At 43.8% G+C, this 25,079-nt stretch overlaps 1 protein-coding gene across 7 annotated transcripts in view; it reads left to right on the top strand.

Moving 5' to 3' along the window:
- Positions 1–8,539: 8,539 nt before the first annotated feature.
- LOC147901554 (uncharacterized) overlaps positions 8,540–25,079 on the top strand; it is a 35,238-nt gene continuing 18,698 nt past the window's right edge. For 6 of the 7 annotated variants that reach the window (XR_015540959.1, XR_015540958.1, XR_015540960.1 and 3 more), the window contains exons 1-11: positions 8,540–9,245; positions 9,543–9,734; positions 9,845–9,956; positions 10,037–10,082; positions 10,771–10,814; positions 10,951–11,000; positions 11,154–11,306; positions 11,581–12,068; positions 12,280–14,177; positions 14,395–16,198; positions 16,282–16,368. Coding sequence is in view for 4 of the 7 variants with exons in the window: in XM_087374335.1 (XP_087230461.1) it covers positions 9,187–9,245; positions 9,543–9,734; positions 9,845–9,956; positions 10,037–10,082; positions 10,771–10,814; positions 10,951–11,000; positions 11,154–11,306; positions 11,581–12,068; positions 12,280–14,177; positions 14,395–16,198; positions 16,282–16,368 (4,933 nt within the window). In the remaining 3 variants the exon portion in view is untranslated. The remainder of the gene's footprint in view (positions 9,246–9,542; positions 9,735–9,844; positions 9,957–10,036; positions 10,083–10,770; positions 10,815–10,950; positions 11,001–11,153; positions 11,307–11,580; positions 12,069–12,279; positions 14,178–14,394; positions 16,199–16,281; positions 16,369–25,079) is intronic. The other variant, XM_087374337.1, reaches the window with a different exon arrangement.

Below are 25,079 nucleotides of genomic sequence, written 5' to 3'. Positions count from 1 at the left end.
CTTGGCTACTATCCCATAGGATCCAAGCCTTCTTGAGACTCGACCAAGATCCGAAAGAGAGGGTATAAGGAGAATTCCTCTCAAAGTGGTAGCCAGCCTTTCAACAATATCACAAAAAATAGAGAGCAGATTTGGAAAATTAATCCACACAAGGCACTTGTGCTAAAGAAAATAGTCAATACTAGACGTTGGACTCCAAGGAATGACAAACATTGTGGCACCCAAGAACACAAAAGAATGGCCCAACATATCAACTCGTAACATCTCTGAAACATATCTAACAAGAAAGAAGCCTTTCCCTAAATACTTTGCAAAGTAACCCACATCGAGATGTCATGTTCATATGAGAGGAATTCTTCAAGATCAGAGAATGAGAATACACTTGTGACAAAAAAGTAGAGCCCTCCTTTCACCACCTTAATGAAAGACCCTAGTGAGACCTCAAAGTGGATGAACGTGCAATACCTGCCCCGCCAATCCTTCAAAGGTGATGACACTAATGCAACTATCCCCATAACCTTCCAGAACCAAAAGGTTGACGCCATCCTAGATGGGGGAGCGGGTGTGAGTCTCTACACCAAATAATGTTGGGAGAGGTGGGGAAAACCTTCGCTTGAGCAAACCCATGTGGTAGTAAAGCTAGCCGATGGAGGAACTTGAACCCCTGGGAGTTCTCATGAGTACTAATATTAAAGTATTTGGCTTCACGTACTCCATTCAATTTGTGGTCATGGACTTCACCTAGCAGCCCAGATATGAAGCCATCCTCGGCAGGCCCTTCCTATGAATGTCTAGACTTGTACACGTGCATAGACAATATCTATTTACGGCATGAGAAGCAAATCGTGCAAGTGGACTTGCATACATACAAGGCCCACCCACTATTAGGACACATATTCACCATGGAATCTGACATAATCGACAAGACCGCATCCTTGAAACTATTCCAAACTTGTGAGAGAGAGGGCAACGAGAAGGAGACATATGAATTTTGGTATGCCCCTTTCCCTGAGCAAGAGTTCTCTTAGAATTGGATGCGCATTCTGGCAAACATTGATTTGAGTATGTGTAGACTTGAAAAAGGTCAATGCTGACACAAGGCATGACCACCACCCATTGCCTTTCATGGAACATGTTCTAGAAAGAGTAGCCAAGAAGGAAGATTACAACTTCCTAGATGGGTTATCTAGATACAATCAGGTATCCATCACCCCAGAAGATCAACATAAAACTGCCTTTGCAACCGAGTGGAATGTGCATGCGGCCAAAGTAGTGATATTTGGACTTACCAATGTGCCCACCACATTTTAGCGGGTGGTTGATCACCGCCTTCAAGGAGTACCTAAGGGACTTTGTAGAAGTCTTGTTGGATGACCCTTGCATGAATTTGACATGGGATGATCATTTGAGATACACGAAGCTAGTCCTTGAGAGGTGCAAGTTGTACCAACAGATATCCCTGAATCCTCTCAAGTGTCAATTTTGGGTCAAACACGAGGTGATTCTCGGTCACATAGTGTTTAAGAATGGCATCTCCATGGATTACAACAAGATCAAGCTCATTCTAGAGTTACCCCCCCCATGAATGCCAAGGGAGTGCAGTGGTTTACGGGCCATACAGGTTACTATCAAAGGTTGATCTTGTTCTATGCAGACATAGCCTGGCCATTGTGTACAAGCTATTAGTAGTCTTTGAGCAAACCGAGGAATGTCAAAAATCCTTCAAAGCCCTCAAGCTAGCTCTGACCATAGCACCAAGATTACACGCCCCAAACTAGAATCTTATATTCCACGTCCACATAAATGCCTCAAACTTTGCCATTGAATGTGTGTTAGCCCAACCAGGGGAGAACAACTTGGACTACCCAGTGTACTTTGCTAGTTAACTCTCTTTGGAGATGCAGCCGAGTTTATCAAGCGATGCAATCCATACCAAAGAGTGCAAATCCTACATAAAGAGGACATGATGTCCCTAACGGGAATATTGACCGATCAGCCCTTTGAGAAATGGGGCATAGATTTTATTAGTCCGATAAGCCCAAGAGCTAAAGGAATAGGGGTCAGATACATTATCTTGGCCACATATTATTTCACCAAATGGGTGGAGGGGCCAGTCACAAGAAAAGTTGATGCGCAGTCCACCGCTAAGTTTTCATATGAATAAGTCATTACACGTTTCGGGTGTCCCTTGGAATTAGTCAGCGAGATCGAGGAACTCATTTCCTTAATGAAACCATAGCAATCCTGACTAGTGAATTCATGATCATACGTAGGATGTCGATGTCATACTATCTATCCCAAGGCAAACGGCCTGGGTGAGAGCTGAAACAAAACGTTGCATAGTCAAAGCCAGTCATACCGATTGGGAGCACAAGCTCATCGCCACATTGTGGGCCTACCAAACTTCTTAAAAAGTGGCAAGCAACTAACTACACCCCCTTCGGCTTAGCCTTTGGGGTGGAAGTAGTTATGCCAATGGAGTATGTAGTGCCCAACCTTTGCATCATGGTCAAGGAAAGGCTCACCGAAAATCTTTGGTGGAGCACTGAATTGATCTTAAACGACTAGATGAAATGATATTGCGCTATTGCCTTCAAGTGGAGAAGGAAAGGCTTAAAAAATGGTTTGACCACAATCTCAAGAACAAAGACCTCAAGGAGGAAGATCTGGCACTCCTCTATAGAATCCGTAACACAAAGCACAAACTTAAATATAGGGGCATGGGTCCCTACTGCGTAGTGGAGATTACTCTGCAAGGCACATGCCGAATAGCTACCTAGATGGAGTTGAGATGGACGGCTACCTTAATGGTAGCAAACTAAAAAGATACTATGGCCCCCTCACTCTACAAACCCTTAAGGCCATACATAGGGAAAAGGAGCTCAAGGTCGAGGTAGCCTAGATGAAACGCCAGGCCATCGAAGAAGCTAAGGCATGTAATGCCAAAACCAGACAACAAAAGCAAATGGCTTTGTTTAAGGCAATAGTAGAGCACCTAGGGCCGACCGAGGAACTAACAGTAGATTTGGCTAGGTTAAGTGTCCAATTGCAGGGTCCAAGTACAAGCATCCACGTGCTCATGGATCCGGGAGCGAGCCATAATTTCATCTCCTACAAAGTATGGCAAGTGCTTCAAGTACCCCTAAATCTTAATGTTGCTTTAGTTCAGGCAATCAACGGTCAACTCTTAAGTACATTGGGGTATGTAGAATTGAAACTAATTGATGTCCGCAAGGTGGTAGAGATTCATTTTTATGTTCCTCCCACATAGATGATCGATGAACATGTGATATTGGGAAGGAACTCGTGCTATGCCGTGAATTATCAAATTGACTGGAGAGCTAGAACCACAATTCTCACGTACAGAGGAGAACTGTAGTAATTCCACTCTGTAAAGTTCATTCCTTCCCCCATAGTACAACCACCCACAAGAGGCAAGTAAATTTTAAACGAAGGCAATTCCAAAGCTTTAGAAGCCTCCAACGTCCCTTGGTCCGCCGATCCTAAGAAGGAGATCCATACAAATGCAGCTCAAAGTCCTAATCTCAATAAAGGCAAACCCTTGCTGCAAACTACTCTCCCACCTCTACTTTCCATGCCCAATGCTAGGGTCCCTACCTAGAAATTCCACAAAGAACAGGTGCACAAAGCTGTCCTTTGTGCACAACACCACTTCAAAAGAGGAGAACAACCCTGGAAGACCGAAGTTGTGGAAGGACCATTCTTGTCCTGTGCCAACACAGGCAATCCCATTAAGGAGCGGGGCTCAACATCTCTAATCGCCTTGCCTACAAGGACAAATTCCAACATTCCATGGGCAGAAGTTTCACAAGCATTGCGTTACGACAAGGCTCTTGGAAGCCTAGGGCTACTATCATGGTGAGCAATACATTTGGGTTCCAAAGCTTTGAATGACACTGAATACATGACCTCAACTCGTTAGGATTCATAAGGTAGTAACGTAAGAACCTGTGTCAACTCTTGATGTAGTCCCACAAGAACCTACCCTCGAGCCCAGTCCAATGAATAATTTTGCAAGCCCAAGGGATGTCATAATTAATGTATAGTAGTGCAACTCGATGCGAAAGTTGTTGCCATCAAGGAAGCAAAACAAGAACTAACCCTATCCATAAGTTGAACTATTACACTCTTATAGGAGAGTGAGAAAAAATGACTATAAGGACGAGAGAGTGGGTCTCAACTATACATAGAGTGCTTTCTCATGTTGGTAGGATAGCGTGGGAAATAGTTTCTTGCTATCAAGTTGCAAAAGAGGAAGGCATGTTCCCCCATGTTGTTGAAAATCTTATTCAAACTATTGTTCTTCGAGCCCCATAAACTTGGGCCACCAAAGAAGGTGGTGTCACTATTTTTCTTGAAGCTAGCCTTGATTCATGAAATTCCAAACTCATTGCTTACAATGCCAATACCCTCCTTTTGGTCAATGCGGGAATGTGACTACCACACTTGACTACTTGGTAGCATGCTTGGGTGCATGAAGTATATGGAAATGGGTTGGGGTAGCACTTTGTCGATCAGAAAGTGCTCATAATCCAATGAGCGATCGGCGGTGGCAAGCCAGATTCTGAGCACTTTGAACTAGGAAAGTGTACCTCGAGCTCATTCCCCCATGTGCAGGGCATGGGTTAGTAGTTTAATTCTGGCTACTATTCTAATTGTGTTGTGTTTTAACCATGGTTAGTACTTTAAGTGTGGCTAGTGCTTTAACTATGGTTCATAATGAGTGCAATAGATGACAGTGACATGTTTAGAGGATTTGCCTCTAATGTAGGAAAGTGCTGTGATCGATCACTTGAATCTATTGTGGATGGAATTGGAAGACACAATCATACAACGAAACCTACGAAGGGTGTAGAAAAACCTCTACTAATCAGTTTGCAATAGGAACCTAGAGTGAGAAGAGAGAGAGAGGACATATAATGATTTTAACACTTTAACGTAGCATGAGAAGGATTTAAATAGTTTATAAGTTTAAATGATTGAAAACTTTTTAACGAATACAACATGTGCATGTGATCAAAGTTGGAAATATATTCATGTATCATAATGTCCATTATGCATCCATGGTCGAGAAAATAAATTCAACAAAAGAAGATTGTCTCAGGACCAAGCCAGGAAAAGCCTTACAACCATGATGAAACGGATAGAGAATTGCATTGGTACTCTATTTCTTGTATTGAAAACCATGGGATCATAGTTGGAAATATATTCATATATCATAATGTCCATTATGCCTCAGATTACCATAATAGAAACAAGGAAATTCAACAAAAGAAGATTGTCTCAGGACAAGACTATTAATAAAAGCCTTATGAAACTCATTCCAATTGTGATGAAATGGATAGAGGAGCATGTTGGTATTCAAATTCTTGTGTTGGAAACTATTCAGTCTCTTTTCTCCAATGAGGAAGGAGTAGTAATGGACAACACTACAGTTTGCAATGCCTTATGAACCGAGTCTTCATGTGCTTCTCTTCAAAATACAAATATACGTTTGCTAGATGTCTCGCTAGCAACTCATGAACGTCTTGCAAATTTTTGAAGATAGTTGATCGACAATCACACAATTCCAATATGAAGTTCATATAAGAATCATGATCAGAACGACCAAAGGCATTGTCAATGGAAAAATGCACAATATTCATGGAATCATGTCAATTTCAGCAACTTGTCTTTAATAAAACTTTTTATTGTTGCATTCTTGAGGATTTCCTATAGTAGGCGTGTCTACAATTCACAAATTGGAAAATTTTGCAATGGGAGGTGTAAGATTGACAATCAATTGAAATGTACCATGATGCAACTCCTTACAAAGTCCTTGTGTTGTCTTACTCTACAGATGGGATTCATTTGTTGCATTCTTGAGGGTTCCTTGTAGGAGGCGTGTTTCCAATTCACAAATTGGAAAATTTTGCACCTCCCATACAAAGTCCTTGTGTTGTCTTACTCTATAGATGGGAGTCATTTGTTGCATTCTTGAGGATTCCTTGTAGAAGGCGTGTCTGCAATTTGCAAATTGGAAAATTCTACAATGGGAGGTGTAAGATTGACAATGAAGTGGAATGTACCATGATGTAGCTCCTTACAAAGTCCTTGTGGAGGACTCTACAGATGGGAGTCATTTGTGGTCTGCAAGAGGTAGAATATTAGTACTTGAATTGAAATGCGGAGTGGATAGAGAATTATAGTAGGTGAGCTATAATGGTGAGCTATAATGCACAAAGGTCATTTCCAGAATATCCAGTGGAAGGAGGTTCTAATTGGGGCACTTCATCCACTTTTCTTGCGCAGTCCACTGATTGTATATTTTAGAGCATCTCCATAATCTCTTTCTTCTCCGTTTTCATCATATGGATTGCACAAGACATCATATCTGCAGAAGGCATCGCTAGTTTTGTGTCCTATAAGTCACATTCCTACCTAGGCAATGACATTGCACATCATCATTCTACTCATAGCTATTGTGGAAAGGCTTTTGTTTGAGATGTTCGATGCTTCAATTCCACATGTTTGCGTTATGTTAAACATAATGGATACCAGTTCTTGTTGTAGCAAGCCTTCAAAAGGAGGAGATAATTTAGAACAGATAGAGTTTTGAATAAAGCTTGATTATTTATAATAGAGATTGTTAGGGTGAGCCTTACCAGACCGTGTGGATTTGAGATTGGTTGTAGAAAGAGGAATTTTAGATTGCCGTCTTCGTCAGAAGTAGGTGGCAGATGTCTCTCATACTAACTGTGTGTAAATACATCTGGTTCGCGGAATCGGAGAGGAGAATGTAGATGTTTGTCCTTAGATTAGTTCATGTGATGCCGCTGCAAAGTCTATATTTGTTAGATTTAACCTTTCCTCTTCGAGGTTGATGACTAAAGACTTGGTATAAGATCTAGAGTATCCTTTCTTTGGTATAAGATCTAGAGTATCCTCTCTTACAGAGCGATTCATTGCTGCAATCAAAGATTTTTGGTTGCCTCTGAAAATAGGATTGTTGCATATGTTGTACATGACCTCCGAAATGCTAGTGCTAGTGACACGAACTTCCTACTCTTTTCATATGATTCTCCCAAAGCACTTGAACATATATTCATGAGGCTTTAGGCGGGGTAGATTATTCCATTGAGTTTTATAACTTGGAGGAAAAAGATTTGTAAGAGATTGTTGAGGAGCAATCCATGCCACAACATGTCCTCCATGTGTTAAACATGCATCTTTCCCAATCGTCCTTCACTTAGCTTATATTTTCTCCGCCTTTTGAAACCTCTCCCAAGATCTCTGTGTCCAACCGGTGCATTTGGAGGTTCTCCACCGTGCCCAAAAGCTTGCCTGCAGTCGAGATCCATGGGAACTGTGTCTAGAGCTAGTGTAGAAGCTGGATCGTGTGGATGCACATGGGGAGATTGAGTACGAGAGGGCTTTGGTCTGGGGAGCAGAGGCTGAAGGATGGCATCTTTGCCAGAGTAGTGTGTGCATGCACATGCACGAATAGGATGGTGACACGTGTTGCAACTCCATGTGGCGGGCATACTAACACGTGTAGATACAAGTGCCTTTTTATCTGTGCTAAATTATTTGAATCACTATCACATCCCCCTTGGGCGTTTTTGTGGTTGGATACAATATACGTGTGTTTGTGAGAGCGTTGGGGGACTAGAACTGGTTGTTTTTCGAATTTGAACCATAATAAAATAGCGGAGATTTAATCTTCAGCGACCTCAGACCTTTACTTGCAGTGCATGACGGTTGATTTAGGCATCAAGTTGTGATCTTGCAACTTGTTGTGGCCTTCTATTGTCGGGTCAGTGGGAACTTGGGCTGAGATGGATCGACTTTCATTGCTATGATATGAATAACTTGTGACCCATGTGGAGTGTGGTGGCCTTCTCTTGTCAATCATCATTTTTGGCTCAACGTGAACCCTCAGGGCTGTTGCTATAGGGCATGTGACCTAACCCCAATGAGTTATGTCTGTGGCCTAGCATCCTCTCTCTCTCTAGCTTGTTGTAGCCCTCGGCACATGCAATAGTTTTGATAAGGTTCAGGCAAGGTAGGCAATGGGATGTCTACGGGAAGGCAATTTGACGTCTAACGGATGCAAACGGACTACACAACAAAGCGCCGCCAAGGGGAAAAGTATGCAATAGATTTGTGCCTTGCCCCTTCCACGTCCCCTCCCCCGCCCCGCGTTTCCATTAACTTTTCGTCACCTTTTTCCAGCTCCGAGTTGACCTCAACTTGGTACTTTTTCTCTCTCCCAGTTTCTGTTCCACACCACAACCTACCTCCCTATTGTCAAATTGTCCTCTGTAAGAGCTTGCTATTGTAATTCCCCTTTCCTGTTCCAGTTGTCTGTGTTTGGTTCAAGCTGACTGTCTAAGCTCTGCAGACAGCTAAACTTTCCTTTGTCAAACTGTCTAAGCTCTGCCTTTGTCCTCACCGATCGTCATGCGGTGCGTTGCAACATCTCTCTGCTGCAGCAGTCGCAGGGCGTCTTTTTACTATCTGTGCTCCTTAGAGTGGGTGTAGTGCTCACTGCTGTATTACTATGCATCGTAAGTGGAAGAAGGGCCGCCTCCGTCCCCTCCAATGCAGCCTAGTCATACACTGTGCTCCACCCTTACAGTCATAATAAAGGCCTTGCCTTTCACCATCGAGGATGGCTACCTCCTAATATCTTCACATGGCTGATTGCACTCCCAGGAACCAGCTCTTTTAACCTTTGTGCGTGGAAGCCAATTCTCACCTTCTGTGTCCCTGATAGATAGATACATAGATACCCTTCCACCAGTTTTGCCCCTCCTCTCGTTCAGGAGCTTCTTCACCTGGGCTGCACTTTTCCTGTCTCCCTTCACTGGTTCTACTTCTCGTCCACTTGCACTGCGCAATCCAAACTATCTTGACCGCACATACTGCATTCCTATCCCTTCTTCCGCAGTTGATTCCGTTGATGCATGCGAAGACACAATGTTCGTAGCGCGTCGTAGCAAGAAATTGGAGACCATTGACAGATCGGGCGGAATCGCACGCCCTCAGCAATGGAGAATCTCCCTTCAGATCGCTGCTTCTTGTTCATTTCGCGCAGAGATCGTGAACCAATGACACTTGTGCATTGCTCTTGACGTGGAGCTGTGCAGATTAGATATCAAGAGGGCAATTTTGTTTCTCACGATGAAAGGAGACACACTTCTTGATTATGCAGAATTCCAGCTCACACAGACGCGCACCAGGTAGGATTTACTTGACGATCGTCTAGCGAAGTCTCGCCATAACGATTCGTTGCATTATGCGCTGTAGAAACAGAATCACTGCTCACCGCTCAGGTTGGCTTGATCTGTAACGGATTTTGGAGGAAACAGTGGAGGAGAGAAAAATCAAGCCGATTTCGAAATTTGGTTGTCGGGATCTGATTTCTGGCAGATGGCGAGCATTCCCATCAAGGCGGATCCAAGCAAACATATAAAACTCTACATCAGAACTTGCTCAATACTACTTTGCTAAGCGATTCTTTTAACCGTTTGTCATAGGTGCGAGCTTTTCGTCTCAGCTCAAAGCGTGACGGAAAAGTTGGCTTCAGGGTTTCTCAAACCATTCGTCACTCACTTACGAGCCGCAGAAGTGCAAGTGGCAAAAGGTAGGCAGGTCATCCGGTTGGACCGGCCTGCAAATCTTTCTAAGCAAACTGACCACACATGGTTCACCAAGGGGACTTTGGAAAGGTGGGATGGCCTTGTTCAGGAGTTTTCTTTGTCGACTTTATCGCCATTGTTGAGCTGCTGCATTATGCTTATATGTTCTATGCACTTGTGTATCTTTTTCGCGTTGGTAGGTTTGTGCGATTTGTGAGCACCCCTGAGGTGATTGAACGGGTTAAAGCCATAGAAGATGAACTTGCCCAACTGGAGCAAGTCCGCAGTGCTTTAGCTACTACATTTGCGCAGGTATGGGCCTGGTGTTTTTCCTTGTCTGACGCTACATGCTCGTCGTTTTAGCTCTCACTAGAATTTTGGCTTATACCCAGACCGAGGACAGGTTCCCGCATATCGACATCACTCTTTCTCCAAGTGGTATGCTTCTAACTGCATATTAATGGGACTTCTATCATCAGCCAAATAAACAGCTAGGAGTACGGTCAATCACGATTCAGCAGGATGGTGGAAAGTGTCGATAATATAGCTCATCTAATCATGTATAGCATAGCCTTGCTTCTTCTTGTGCAAGAATAAAGCAATCATGGAAAGACGAGAACATGTAGTGAGACTCTGACGCTGGTAGCTGATCCTTTCAAGCCTCGAGTAGTCCTTTTATCGACCCGTCAAACCTGATCTATGAGTCTGATACAAGACCTGACCCCGTCTCTACATTTGCTTGGTCAACGAACGATTGATGAATGAGACGACGGATGGGACTGTAGTTACTTGATAACATTAAAACCTCGATGTTTATTGAAGAGGCACCGATAATAGAATCACCGTACCTCCGTTATTGAATTTCCTTTGACATTTCTCAGTAGCGGCTGCGTGCATGAATAGCTAAAACTGAACAAATAGGCATTCCGTGCAAGTGCTCTCTGGAGCTCCATTTGAGTTGCTTTCCTTTCTATAAACTTTTTATTATGCGAGGCTGAATCAATTAGCCTTGTTTTTGTAAAAACGAGGTCAATGTTTCTCCTTTTTCAAAATGTTTTTTTTATAGAAGGATTGGTTTGTCTATCTTGCAAGCTGTTTTCTCTAGCTTCTAATCCTCCCATGTCAGTTTTGACAGGTGCATACAAGGAGAGAGAGAGAATGTCCATCATGGTATGACAGTCTCTCACAGCAGTCCTGAAATTATTTGATAAAGCAGCAGCTACACATTGTAAAACATTACCTTTTGAGTTGTTGCTATTATTTTGTTTTATTGCTGTGGTGTGGCTCATTTGTAATGTTCTTTCAGCCAATGAGACATTCCATGGATGCTGATGATAATGGAGCTGAGGCATCCAAGTGAGTAACACAGCTCTACAAAGAGGCTTGCATTGTACTCTATCTGATTTGCAGATAATGCAAATGCAAGGTTTGTGTAATGGGATGTAGGATTTACCCAAAAAGTTCATGTACAATGTATATGTATTTACAGTCAAGTTGTGTGCCTTTCAGAAGGGAGCTTTTGAGAGCAATGGATGTTCGCTTAATTGCGATAAAACAGGAACAAAATCTGGCTTTCTCTCGTGCGGCTGCTGCTGGATTTGACAGTAGCAACATGGCTGACCTTATGGCTTTTGCTGAGCATTTCGGTGCAGATCGCCTTGGGTATGTGACGTTGCATGATCCCACTGTGAGTCCTATGTTGGAAGCCTGAAAGTACTGGTGCTTACGATCTGGTTTATTTTGTGGTCTACAGATGTGTCATAGGCTAAGCATCTACTGCTTCGTTAGGGGATCTCATTTACGTTTATAGGTTTTTCCTTGTAGATTTCCATGCGACGTAACCGACATGCAATTGGCTTTTATTTAAAACCACAGTGCGTTGAATGTTGCTGTCCTCATGTCCATGTTTTGTGCTTCTTTTGTCCCCTGCTTGTAGGGATGCGTGTATGCAGTTCATGGCACTGTTCAGAAAGAGAAAGTACTTTAATATTGGGCAGGAAGAAAGAGATTCTCCATCCACTGAGGCTGCTTCTAGTGGGTCTGACATGTCCTTGGAAAGCGGTAATGAAATCGACTTGGCTGCAGAATTGGAATTTGATTCCCAATTGAAGTCCAGCAACTCAGAGGACTGGCTGGATGGGCAGACGAGAACTTACCCTGATCTGACTGAAAATGCCGAAAGTCGTGTTGTGAAGACAAGGCTGAATGAGAAGCTGAACTCTTCTGTATATAATGGTGGTATCAAGACCAGAAGTGTCCTTGACACACGGAGGAGGTGGGGCCCACCAGAAAAACTCCAAATCAACTATGCAAGTCCTCAAGTCCCTAGTTCCCGAGATTCTCCAGAGTCTGAAAATCCAACAGAGATGGCCAAAGAATTCTTGCATCACGATGGACAGGATGATGAAAGATATTCTGAAAGCGGTAAGCAAGCCTGAAATTATGGTACATGAATAATGGCTCTTTTGACTTCTCAGCATTGGTTTGCTCAGTATGTGGGTGTTGTGTTTCATGTCAGGTAAAGCAATACATTTATGGTATACTTGTGATAACTTGGAGACACTCCCTTTCAGCTCATGCTTTGCTTTTTTTCCATTTTTGGTTTTGCTCATCATCTGGATTTCCCTTCCTGCAGAGATGACACGAACCCAAGCTCGAGAGGGTGTCAATGCAAAAATGCATCTTGAGGAGCGCTCCATCTGGCCTCGACAAACACCAGCTGCTTTACCTTATTTAAACCAGAAGCTCCCTGGACCTAGTCATGGTGACAAAAAGCGTGAACCTGCCAAGGGTGGTATGTTCTTTGCTCGTCTGCAACAAATGGCAAAACAAGTGGAAGCAAGAAGATCAGGCGAAGATTTGGTAGGCAGTATGCATTCGCCTTCAATGGGCATGAGTGACCAGTTGGAAGGCGGTTCCCAAGTTACACTGTCTGAGACATCCTCTATGTGGCTAGAACCTAGTTCTTCTGAAAGTAATGATTCAGTTAGGGTTGTGCAGACTCTGGGTGATCAGGGGCAGTCTCAAATAAAGGAGGTGAAAAATGTGCTCCCAAGCACACAGTCACCAGCCAGCAGCTCCTCGTTGTCAGCTCAGAAAGACAAACCGGGAAGCCCTTGGAGCTCAAGCTCAGTGAGTGCCAATCATTCCCTTCCTCAAAATGCAGCAAGCCACAAAAAAGAGTTTTTGACAAGTGTGGAGGAAACTCAGAGCCAGGACAGAAAATCTCAAGATAAACAATGTGAGCCTATAAGGACGCCTGCTAGAAGGCTGAGTGTACAAGATGCTATCAGTCTTTTTGAAAGTAAGAAAAAAGGCACAGATGAGGTCCCTGTGAAAAAAGTAGTTAAACAGGACAGCCGCAAAGGATCAATGGAAATCAGCAATTCTTCCTCATCTGAAAAAGCTGTGCTGAGACGATGGAGTGGACCAAATCCTTCTAGCCCAGGGGAGACTTTTGTGCAAGAGAAAGTATCTATTTTGGATAATTCAGAGTCTCTCTTTGCAGAGGATAAGAGTGGAACAAACAAGGACTGTTCAACAGACTGGGGGCTGATACACGATAATCAGTCTCAGTCTTTAGCTGATGTACAGATAGCGGAAAGACATAATACATCTTTGTACAACATCCCAAAGCAATCTCTGCCCATACAGCAGCCTTCTGTTGGAACTGTTTCATTGAACACATCTAGCGGGGATTTGCAAAAGCAGTTTAAAGCAGAGCTTGCAAAAGCCCTTACAAGGGAGGCAAATAAACATGAAGCAGCGAGTGCAGTTATATTTTCGAAATCTGAGGTAGACTCAGCAAATTTCTCTGTGCCGAGAACTATCAGACAATTGACAGATTCCTCAACGGAACTTAAAAATGAAAGCCAATCTGCTGTGAACAAGAAAATTTTAGATGCTAGAGGGAAAACTGAAAAAGAAGAAAAAAAAGGGAACTTGAATGGTCCAAGTACAAAACATTTGCCATCTATAATGAGTACTAATGTTTTCAGTGGACCTGGAATAGCTACTATCACTATTAAGGAACAGGATAATAGAGAAAACAGAACAACAATCCATTTCAAACAAGAATTGGTCGCTGCCAAAGAATCCGAAATTCTCGAACTGAAAAACATAGCTGATGGCAGTCAAATGGTTGGCAAACCTGGCTCTGGAAAGTTCTCTGGTGAGATAGAGCACAGACAATCCTCTCCAAGTCTGTGGGATCCCCCTGTGGACTTGCATGTGCAGGCCCTGGTCAAAATAATTGATAATCAGTATGACAATTTTCAGAGCTTAAGTAGCGAGGAGTCTACCACTGAACACAGAGGAAGGTATTATGAACATTATCGGAGACTCAGAGATGCTAAACTAAGGAGTGAGCATCCTGCAAAGAGGGCAGAGAGAGAAGCTAAGTTAAAACTTATGCAGGAAACCCTTGAGAGAAGAACATATGAGATGGAAGCAAGAGCTCTTAGACCACAGAAGATGAATATTCAGCTGGCTCAAGAACGGTTAAGGGTCGCGAAACTAGCTCAGATTGAACAGGTATGCTTTGACGTAATAGGTGGTAGGCTTCTGCTTGTTTTGCCTTCAAGTCAAATTAAAAACGGGCCAGGGTAAGATAGCTTAGAGGTCGTATGAGTTTGTTCTTGAATCAAAATACCCTATTTGATATTTGAAGTAACTCCATGGGGCTTCACTGCGTTGTTCTTCTGTGTAAAAGTTCTCTGCCTATGACTTTTCTTTCATATTTCTTTGGCAGGAACAATTTAGAGATGAGGAAGCAGGGGCTGATCAAGATGACCGTTTCTTACAAATGCCAGATCAGTTCACTGAATATAGCAATCCAACATCACCAGCCTCAACACCACGTTCATCAAAGAACCAGGATTCAGCAATTAAGCCTCGTTCTGTTAAGAAATCTGTGCCAGCTCTCCAGAAATCTTTAAGTGCTCCACGTGCATCTGTTGCCATCGCTGCTGCATTGTCACCAAAAGCAACTTCAAAGAATCCTTTAGGGGCATCTAGTCAACGGAAATTGCCCACCCCAAGCAACAATGGCAGTGTGGATAACACAGTCATTAAGTCTGTTCCAAATTTGACTGAGTGGAGGAAAGAGACAACAAAGCCTTCTCCAGGACATGGGACAGTCACCGCAAGGTTTCAAACAAAGGTTAATAGCCATTCAAAAGCTGTGAGTGCTACTTCTGGAGTTGATAATGGCAATATGATAGCAAATGACGATGCTTTGTCTGTTGTGACAGACAAGGAGGAAATGAAACGCCAGTCATCTCTGACATGGAAAAGTTGTGTATCTGCCTCTGAAGTTAAAACCTCATCTTTCCCTGCACATGATGCACTGGGTATCGAATTTTTGAATGCTCAACAGGAGGGGCTTACAGACTCAGTGGTGAATGGCAAGGTAAGGAGAAATGTTGTGACTCAGACTCAGGAAGTGAAGCCATTTCTGCGTAAGGGCCGGGGAATCGGTCCAGGAGCTGGACCTGGCATTATGAAACAGAAGCCATCTGCTCCTATGGATGCTTCCAAAGGTTCTGATGAAGAGGTTCCTACAGATCCTATGGTGAGTGGCGAGGTGGATTATCCTGATGATTTTAAAGGAGAAATGTTAGAAGCAGAGGACTTAGCAGAGTCTCTTGCAATAGATGATGTGGAGGGCTCCGTAGAACGTGATGTTTCTGTAATGTCAAATGCTACACTTATGCATAGCTCAAATGACAACCAATCAGGTCTTATAAATAAGGACCAGCTAGGTAATTTAGAGGTAGAGGTATTGGATTGTCTGCCTGAGGATGCCTCCAATGAGGGTAGAGTATGTGATGGCAGTACCTGCTCCTATCACCTGTATGAAGGAAAGCGTCAAGGGGCCTTGGTTGGAGACGCAATCCCCATTGCACAAGATGTGCTTTCTAAAGCTCCGAATTGCAGGCAGAAAAATGGAGTGCTTTCTGCTCCTTTATCGCAGCTTCTTGCACAAATAAATGCCCAGTCTTTGCAAAGCAATACTTCTCATGTGAACACTTCAGCGTCTTTTCGGGCAGCCTCACTGCCACATGAGCATTTTACAAGCTCATTCTCACCTGCAGTCGCCTCCCCGGCCAATTCTTCCATCCTGAAATCTGGTACCATCTCTGGCCGCTTTAGTCCTCCACCTGCAATGGCTCTCGATTCACCGTCAGGAAGTCCTGCTTCATGGAACTCTTCACAAATCCAGTATCCTTCAGAGACTGATCTGATCCGCTCTTGTAGACTTTTGAGTGGTCCTCAGAAGCCACCTGCTTCTATCTCGACACTGCCACCCAAAGAATCAGTGAAGGGCTTCAAAAGGCTTCTGCATTTTGGACGGAAAAACCGTACTTCTGAAACAACCACGACCGACTGCGTGTCTGCATCAACGACATCTGAAGGAGATGATGATGCAGAGGAGGCAAGGGATGTTGCAAATCGATCTTCAGACGACCTTCTTCGAAGAACAAGGATGCAGGAAAGGGGTTTTGAATTTGGAAATACTGCTGATCAGTACACTTTCCAAGATCGAGGTGCAGGTAAGCAAAGACTCACTTTTGATTTTGGGAAAATGTCTTCTTTGTGCTGTTATTGAAGTGTGCTTATTCATGTGATATCTCAGCTCAGTTGCTTCGGAGCTCAATCCCAGCTCCCCCTGCTAATTTTAAGCTACGGGAAGATCATTTGTCCGGAGGCACACTCTTGAAAGGTTTGCATTTTCCCTTGCTTCTTCTTTTCTGGTGCTTTCATTGTAATAGTTGCTGATATTTATGGCAAATATCCTTGTGCTTGATTGCAGTAAGCCCTATGTATGCAATTGTGTACCTGTACTTGACAAAATATCAAAGTTGCATTTGTTGGGGGAGTTACTTGTGGAAAAGAGGAGAGGGGTCAAAACAAGAGGGCAAGATCATGATTACACTAAGGAATGTGCACATTGAAGGGGGGAACAGAGACTAGTGGGGATGTGCACATTTTAGGGTTAGGGGAAAGGAAACGGGGGGAGCTCTGCCTTGGTGTCTATATTGTGGCATGATTGGAGGAGAATTCTCTTTCTCCATATGGGAGGGATAACGATAAATAATGTCAGGCCCCACCTATGGTGCTCAAACACACTCATCACATGTGATCAATAACACGTGCACAAATATAAAATAAATAAATCAGCTGAAAATAAAATAGATGGAAAAATGTGGCCATCTAAATGAGGACTTGTTTAAGCAGCCCAAGTGAAGGGGTCGGTGCACCCCCCTTCAGTGATCACCCCAGACATCATGGCATAGTTATAGGCACCCTTTCACGGATGAGGAGCTGTTGGAAGCCCTTAATCTTTTCATGTGCAAAAATGCCTATGGGTAGGATGGTTTGTCCCTGATGTTCTTCACTTCTTTTGGCAGCACGTTAGCAATCCTCCTGTTTAGCTTTCCAAGAGAATTCCGGATTTGGGCTGCTTCCGCAGTTGCTAGTTCAAGGCGAGATATGCTCGATCTTAAAATGGGGATCTGAATTGACATTTGCTAGTGGCACATGATTACAATTTTAAACATAGCCTACAAGATCTTAGCCAGGGTTTTGTCACGGGCATCCTCAGCCCGTGGCCTGGACTGCTACGTGGGCTGCCCAGTCAGCACGCAGCACAGCCATGTGGCCTGCATGGCAGGTAAAATCTAGCAAATGCTAGATGAGGAACTCAAGAAGGGTTAAGGTGTGAATGATAAGAACCTAAATAGTAATGGCTGCTTCTAACATTGCTTATGGCACTAGAGTTGGGTAGGTTTCACACTATTTTGTGATGGTCATGATTGATGCTACTCTTTTGATACCTTTTAAACTATGTGACAATACTAAATGTAATAGATCTAGAGCTATTTTCCTTTGGGCCGATGCTAAGGTAGCATTATCTGTTGTATCTACTAATGGCACTATGATTATTTCCCATAGCCTAAAAATGGATTTGACTTTCTAGGAATTACCTCTTTTAATTATTGTCCATTCTTTCATGGTGGTATCCCCATCAATATGGTGTCCCTAGGCTATTGGAGTTTGATCTTGTAGTGGTAATCATTTACTATTGCCAAAGGAAGGGCTAAATAGCTATTTATCTTGTACCTTTAAAATGCTCTGCAAGCACTAAAAAATATTAAGGTAACTACATGAGAATTGAATAAATCAGACCTAAGGATGATGACAATCGTGGTTGCTTTTCTAGTACCTTGAAAACTATGTGGCCATTGTTGTTTTTCTAGACACTTCAAAAATGTGGATATCACTAGACTTGGTTAGATCTTGGTATTATTTAATGTGTTCATATATATAGCCACTTAGTAATAGGAACTAGAACTGAAGTGACTGGATATGGTATTTAATTTGCTAAGGCTTGTAGATGATAAGATAATATGACATCTAGCTAGATAAGCAATCAACAAAATAATATTAAAAATTTTATGAACAATACGAAAAGTAGTAGCTACATTTTCGTCTAAAATTTCCATTTTCTTTGTAATAGCATTAGGATGCTTACACGTTCCTTCTTATTTATAAATATTATTTTCTCACATGTTTCCCTTTTTACATGTATGGGTGGTGTAATTTAGTGAAAATGGTTTGAAAAATTCCCTATCTTGTTCTTCTTCTTCTTCTTATTACTTTTACTTTGGTCCCTTATGTGTACCTCGTATATGGTTTATTGGTGTGACCTTATTCTCCCTCTGTTAGTATTCTTTAACTATTCAAACTTTGACTATTCTACCTGATGCTCTTAGGTTTATGAAAAAGCATGCTACCCAGTAATGGCATGCCAAACCTAACATCCCAAGTCTCAAACTAGTATGATTTTCTTTTCTTCATGTAAATAAGTTCTTTTTTCTTGCCTTGACCTTGGAGTAAGTTGGGTTACTAGAAAATATTGGTTTGCCTTTATTAGTACTTCAACTTTTACATTTAATTAGTTCTTGACCTATAGGCTGTATCTTTAAAAATTCTATTGCACTAGACTAGAGTCAAGTGGTCCCTATTTTAGGAGTAAATTACCAAGCACTTGTGCATGCGCGCACATGCGTGTGTGTGTGTTGCATGCATGCATGTGCGTGCGTCTGCATGAGTGCATGGCTATTTTACTTACACATGCGAGAAGCCATTAGCTGCATGGAACATGGCTGTTCATAATCCATTTATATTTTTAAACTATATTACACAATGATAGAGAGAAACATAATTGAGCTATAATGCATATACTGCTTCATTCAAGTTCTTCATTGAGTCCTAGTCACATATGACTAGTCCTTTACAAGAGTCCCTATGGCATTTGTTGAGGCATGGAGACCTTGTTCGTATCTCTACCCCCATCACCATGTGCATAGTTTTTCATTCGTAATTTGACTAATTGGGTGTGGTGGGGACAACATCCACGTTTGTTGAGTGGCCCCACATGCATGAGAGGCCTCCAATACAATGAGAGAGGGATGGGGGCCAGAGATATACAATGGGAATGCCAATGAAATGTGAGGGAGGGAGGAAGACTAAGATATGGATTGAGTTACAAAGTCCCCAAAAGACCTTGCACTCCCTCCTTAATGTGGAGAGCTATCGACACTTTCCTATCCTTAACTTCAGTGTGTATTATGCCCCTTTTCTTTTCACCATACCATCCTCATACTCCCAAGTTTTCATTTCTAGAAGTTACCTCACTCATACTCTCAATTCTTAGTTTTAGAAAGTATAGCTCTTGTGCTCTCGATTTTTTAATTTTACATACGAGTGGCTATATATTGATTTAACAAATAATAGGCAAAGATAATCGATTCCTCAAGATGCCAAATTTCCACAATGGAAGAGATAGTAAATATGTGAGGGGAGAGGATAGCGTAGTGTATTGTATTGTTTTTTGGTGTTCAATCAACATCCTTATCTGATATCTTTGAGTGAGTATTAGAAACCCTCTATCTACATGGTTGGGGATTAGAAACCCTCTGATATCTTTGAGTGAGTATTAGAAACCCTTTAGCTAGTTGGTTAGGGAGGTATAGCCTCAACCATCTTGTTCTCAACACTAGAGGCTCAGGCAGGACTCTATTGAGGTGAATCCTCGCTAGGGATCTAGTGAGGATTCACCTCCTCTAGTCAGCTTAGTCTTTCTAGTTTGCAGTTGAGGGTTTCAGCCCCTCCATACACTTGTATTCAGCCCTTTGGGCATTCAAACATTTCAGTTATATATTCCTTTCCGGATGTCCACTACATTTCTCTCCCTCTGATTCTGTCACTCACATCCACAGCATCACTTTGTGTATTGAGTGCATCATCTTGCAGTTGCAGTTAGTATTGAGCATGTGAGAGAGCGAGGATAGTCTATCTCCCGCTACTTTGGTATCACGCTACATTGGTATCAGAGCTTCAGATTCTTTCCTGAGACAGAGGGTTATGTAGGGGTATCTATTTTTTTATTTTGTCCCTACCCCGAACTAGTGGTAGTACCATACTCCATTAGCCGCTCCCTCCCATACCCCATCGCGCATCGGCCTGGCTCTCATCTTCACCCGTAGGTCTTTACACTTTGCGACGTGTTAGTAAAGAGGGGAAAATGTTTTTTTAGGAGCCTAGGGGTTCAGGTCAGTCAGGGACAGCCCCATCGTTTTATGGTCCAGACAAGATCCGGTACACCATGAGCAGCAGTGAGCAGTCTAAACACAGGGGAAGAGGGTTCAGTGCCTCAACCACCCCCACCACAGAATCCTGCAGACACTTCCATGTCTGTCATGACAGCCATTTTGCAAGCTATGATGCAGATGCAGCAACAACAGACCGAGGCTCTCTTCACCTGCATGACCCAGCTTCAAGAGATGTGGGAAGATTGTGAGCAGGCCGTGTTGAGGAACCATCTCAACTCATATGTTTGATATGTGCATAGCACTAACCCAATAGAGTGCTATAAAGGAAAGGGTTAGAAACCCTAACCCTAATCCTAAAGGGGTTTGTATATATTCTACATTTTCAACTAAATCTAGTTACAATTAGTCATTTGTGGTGTGCCCTCTCTCCTCCTCTCCACTCTTCTCCTCTCCTCTCTCCATAATTGTTCATGGTATCAGAGCTCCCTTGCTTTCCGCTGAGGCATTGCGAGCTGTATGAGAGTGATTGAGAGTTCTTTCATTCCGTTGATGAAAGAAAATTTCTGTTCATTCCAAGAAAATTTCAGTTTAATTTCTTTGATTGTGTGAGAGAGAGAGATTCCTTGTGTTCATTCCTTTTGAGAGAGTTGTAGATTCTGAGAGAAAAAGAAAGCAAGAATAGATCTCTGATTGCTTCTTTTCTTAAGACACTTATTTGTTGAGCTTTCCTTCTTTCTTATTTGAGAGTTTCGGCATAGGTATCAAGGTAGGCTATTGCATCGACGACAGCTCCTACAGCATGGCGACTCACTCAATGTAGGCTCCTACAAGGCCTTTGAAGAGAACGACTAGAGCCTCTGAGCATAAGCAAAGGCTCTATCTACAACAAGCTTAAGTGAGCTCCTACAACTACAAGGCGGAGTCTACAATTGCATCGCCCTACTAAGGTGGCTCCAAAGCTAATGGCTTCAACGCCTTCCAAGCTCCTACATCAAGCAAGGTAACGTTGAAGCGGCTCTGCAGCACCTGCATCTACAACGCCGTGACCAGCCCAACAGTGGTAAGGAAGCAGCTCCTGGCGGCACAAGCACCCACTTACGGACTCGTATGCAGCAACGCAACCTTCTTGACCTCGACGGACAACCTCTACTAGTAGTTTCAACGCTTTACAACCCTCTAAGCATACGATTTCTCCAACAATCCCATCGACATGCAGGCAATTGCACAACGTCCAGCCGATTCCTAACGATGGCACCCAAACAAAAGCTTTAACCCTAACAAGTACAGGCTCCCAGAGCCACCGGCGGCAACTGCAATAAGAGAAGCGACGCCAATGTTGCGCCTCAACCAACGCATCAACGGGCGATACCAATTGCGGTGCTCACAGGCAAGCCTCTCGACATCATCTGTGGTACTCATAGGCAAAGCCAAAGCCTCTTCATTGACCTTCATTGTCAACGAGCAGACATAAGAGCCCGAATCTCCGCACGGCCCGACAACGACCGAATCTAGCAGATTCTTGTCAGAAATTCGATCGATTCTGTCACTACATGTAGTAGTTTTAAAGCCCTGGCCACACACCTTGGTCCTTAGCTGGCCACGTGGCATAACTTATCTTGCCACGTCATGGTTAATTCAGCAACATGATGTCATCAGTTAGCCCACAGGTGACACGTCACCACCGATAGCCACCTGACACGTCTTAGACCACGTCAGCAGACCCTGCCAAGGTGCCACGTTAGTCAACTTACCATGTCATCGTTGACTCAGTGGACCAACCACGTCATCAGTTGACTCAACATGCCACGTCAACAATTGATAGTGCCATGTCACCCACGCTATATCAGCGTCCATATCATCATTGCCACGTTATCAAGCCACGTCATCATAGCCATGTCAACATGGCCACATCAACTTGCCACCTCATCATCTGCCACGTGGCACACATAGCCCTTGGATGCACACTTACCTCTTGCCAAGCACTGCATATGCACATAGGTGCCACATCAGCATAGTGCTCCACTAGCACACCCCTTGGTAGGCACACCTTTGCATGTGACTCACCCTACCACATCATCATTTGCAACCTTTTTTTGCCCCTCCACCTAGATCAAGCCGTATCTCTTCATCCAGGAAGAATTTGAGGGCGTGGCTCCAAAAAGAAAAAACGCTTGATTTTTCGTGCTCTACGTGCTTGTCACATCACACACACATATTTCGGCGCAAGTATCACCCACTTTTGAGCCTTGGCGACAAATCCACTTCTTGCACACACACGAGCCTCTACATCGACGCATCTGACCCAACACCTAAAACGAACAAAGAAAATGAATTATTTGCTGCTTTTTCATCGCTCGACGGTTGGTCTAGATCTAGTTTAGAGTATGTTAGATCATCCATACTGGAGAGAACTCCAAAGCTGCCAATCGAAGCCATGCCCAAAATTTTCCAAATAGTACCTACTCGGAGTCAGTCCCTTTGCGCACATGCAGTTTCACATCATCACATTTTCCAGAAACCTGACGTTCCACAGTTCAGTGAGCAGATTTCAAAGTGTTCAGAGGCATTGATCGATTGATCAGAGGGCAGATTGCACATTTGTTCATTTTGCACACACATGCCACCATTGTAATGCCTATTTGGCTATTTTTTGGCATTGTGCATGTCATTTTTTTTCTAGAGAAAAGAACTTCTATTAATGCTTGTATAAAAAACGATCATACAAGTTGGCAAATACCATAAAGGTGCCAACCGTGGAAATCAACGAAAAATAAATGCTGGCTGTCAAAAAGACACTCCCGCCGCCAGAGATCCCAGTCATTGTAGCACATTTGTTCATTTTGCACACACATGCCACCATTGTAATGCCTATTTGGCTATTTTTTGGCATTGTGCATGTCATTTTTTTTCTAGAGAAAAGAACTTCTATTAATGCTTGTATAAAAAACGATCATACAAGTTGGCAAATACCATAAAGGTGCCAACCGTGGAAATCAACGAAAAATAAATGCTGGCTGTCAAAAAGACACTCCCGCCGCCAGAGATCCCAGTCATTGCCTAGGGAGTCTCTGTAACAGGGGCCAACAACCTAGGGGGGCAGACTATACAACCATCTGATCCCTCTCGGGGTCATGTTGTAGAAAAAACCTGCGGGCCAAGCCTTGCAGAAATGTTCCCGTCGTGCGACGGTAGCTCGAGAACTTGGAGAGCCTTGCTCCCAAATTTCGCAAAGTATGAAGATGATGTCCTGCCAAATGGCTACGAAGGTGGCCGACGGTGGAACATGGTGCTGGCCCATAACCCAGCTGCAGCGAGTAACCCAAATGTTCCATGTCGTGATGCTGTTTAACGTTTCGCACACGCTGTCCTCACCCGAAGGAAGAGGTGGATGACTAGTGGGAGGAGTCGCCTCATGAAACTCAATGCTGTGAATGCACAGGCCTTGAATCCTGTATGCTGGAGAGACCACGACAATGGGAAAGGCATGGCCACCCTCTGATGACAACCAAGCAGCCATGCTCCATGTGAAGTCCCTTTGCGTGCCGTGAAGCCTCGCCACGATCCGAAGCGCTCCTTGCCATATCCTCTGTGCTGCTGTATAGCTCCAAAGGCAGTGGGGGATCGTCTCCAAAGCCCCAATCGTGCATCTATGGCAGCTACCATCCACCCGCATCTGCTTCAACCAAGGACCAACATGAAGATCTCCATGTGCTATCACCCAGAAAAAGTAGGAGATCTTCCGCGGTCGGAGACTGGACCAGAGGCGTGTCCAGAATCCGGATCTCACCTCTCGAGGTACCTGTTGCGCTACCCAATGCCTCTCTCTCGACGGAGTCCAGGCTATCGCCTCCAACTGCAAGAGACATCCTATGTGTGCCTCCTCCACTCTCTATGAGTGGCCTACTCTGGACGGCCAGAATCACTCGCTTGGGTCCCACTGTACCTCACTAAGGGGTACCGTCCGTAACCATAAGTGCCAGCGAGCTGCATCTAGATCTGAGATGCGAGAGGAGTCGATCGACCAGTCCTTGCCCAGACAACCCACTACTCTGACGCTTTGCCACCCTAACTGATCCAAGGCTCCATCCATCTCTGGATCTCCATCTTCAGAGACTGCAAGAGTCCACCAGGACCCACACTATAGAACCGGGCTCGGCTTAGAATGGGAGGGAGGGGGCATAGCTGAATCCAAAAAGATACCCCTGTCCCTGAGAACTAGCCCAACTGCTGTGCTGGTGTGAAACTTTGAAGGTCCGTCCACCAAGACTCTGGGATAGCTGCCTCAATCTCTGCCATCATCGAGCCCGCACCTCGAAGATGTGAGAGGTCTCTAATCATACCTTTGCATTATATATATCCAATCTATTACAAGGCTTGTAGCAAATAATGCCGGGAATAGCTGGGGGGCTTTACAAGGCTTAAATGACGTGCACAAGGACCAAGTCCGTAAGCTTGTCGCTCAGCCCATGAGCCTGTTGCTCAAGCCCTCCGTTAGCCCCGCCGTCGCTGAGCCAACTGCTCAGTTCGCCATTCAGCACCTCGTCGCTCAACTCCCGTCAGCAGTACTTCTCCCCTGTCGTTTTCGCATGCCCGCAGCCCTACGCTCTGCCTTCAGTGCCTTGTACTTTGAAATTGAAGTTTGAATTTCCTTGTTCCCGTTTGACCTCTCGCTACTAGCCGCCTAGCCCTACAGTCAGTCTGAAGATCAACCTTGACAGTGACCCTTGGTCTGGCAAGAGGGGCTTAAACGGCATCACCTTCAACTCCCAATACTGTTAAGGTTTTGCTCTCTCCGGAGAAAAAACAACAGGTTTAG

This window comes from Dipteris shenzhenensis, chromosome 5 (assembly GCF_047967505.1).
Source record: "Dipteris shenzhenensis isolate YYH24624 ecotype China chromosome 5, Dip_SZ_1.0, whole genome shotgun sequence".
Lineage (NCBI taxonomy): Eukaryota > Viridiplantae > Streptophyta > Polypodiopsida > Gleicheniales > Dipteridaceae > Dipteris > Dipteris shenzhenensis.
This window is presented reverse-complemented; position numbering and strand designations above follow the sequence as displayed.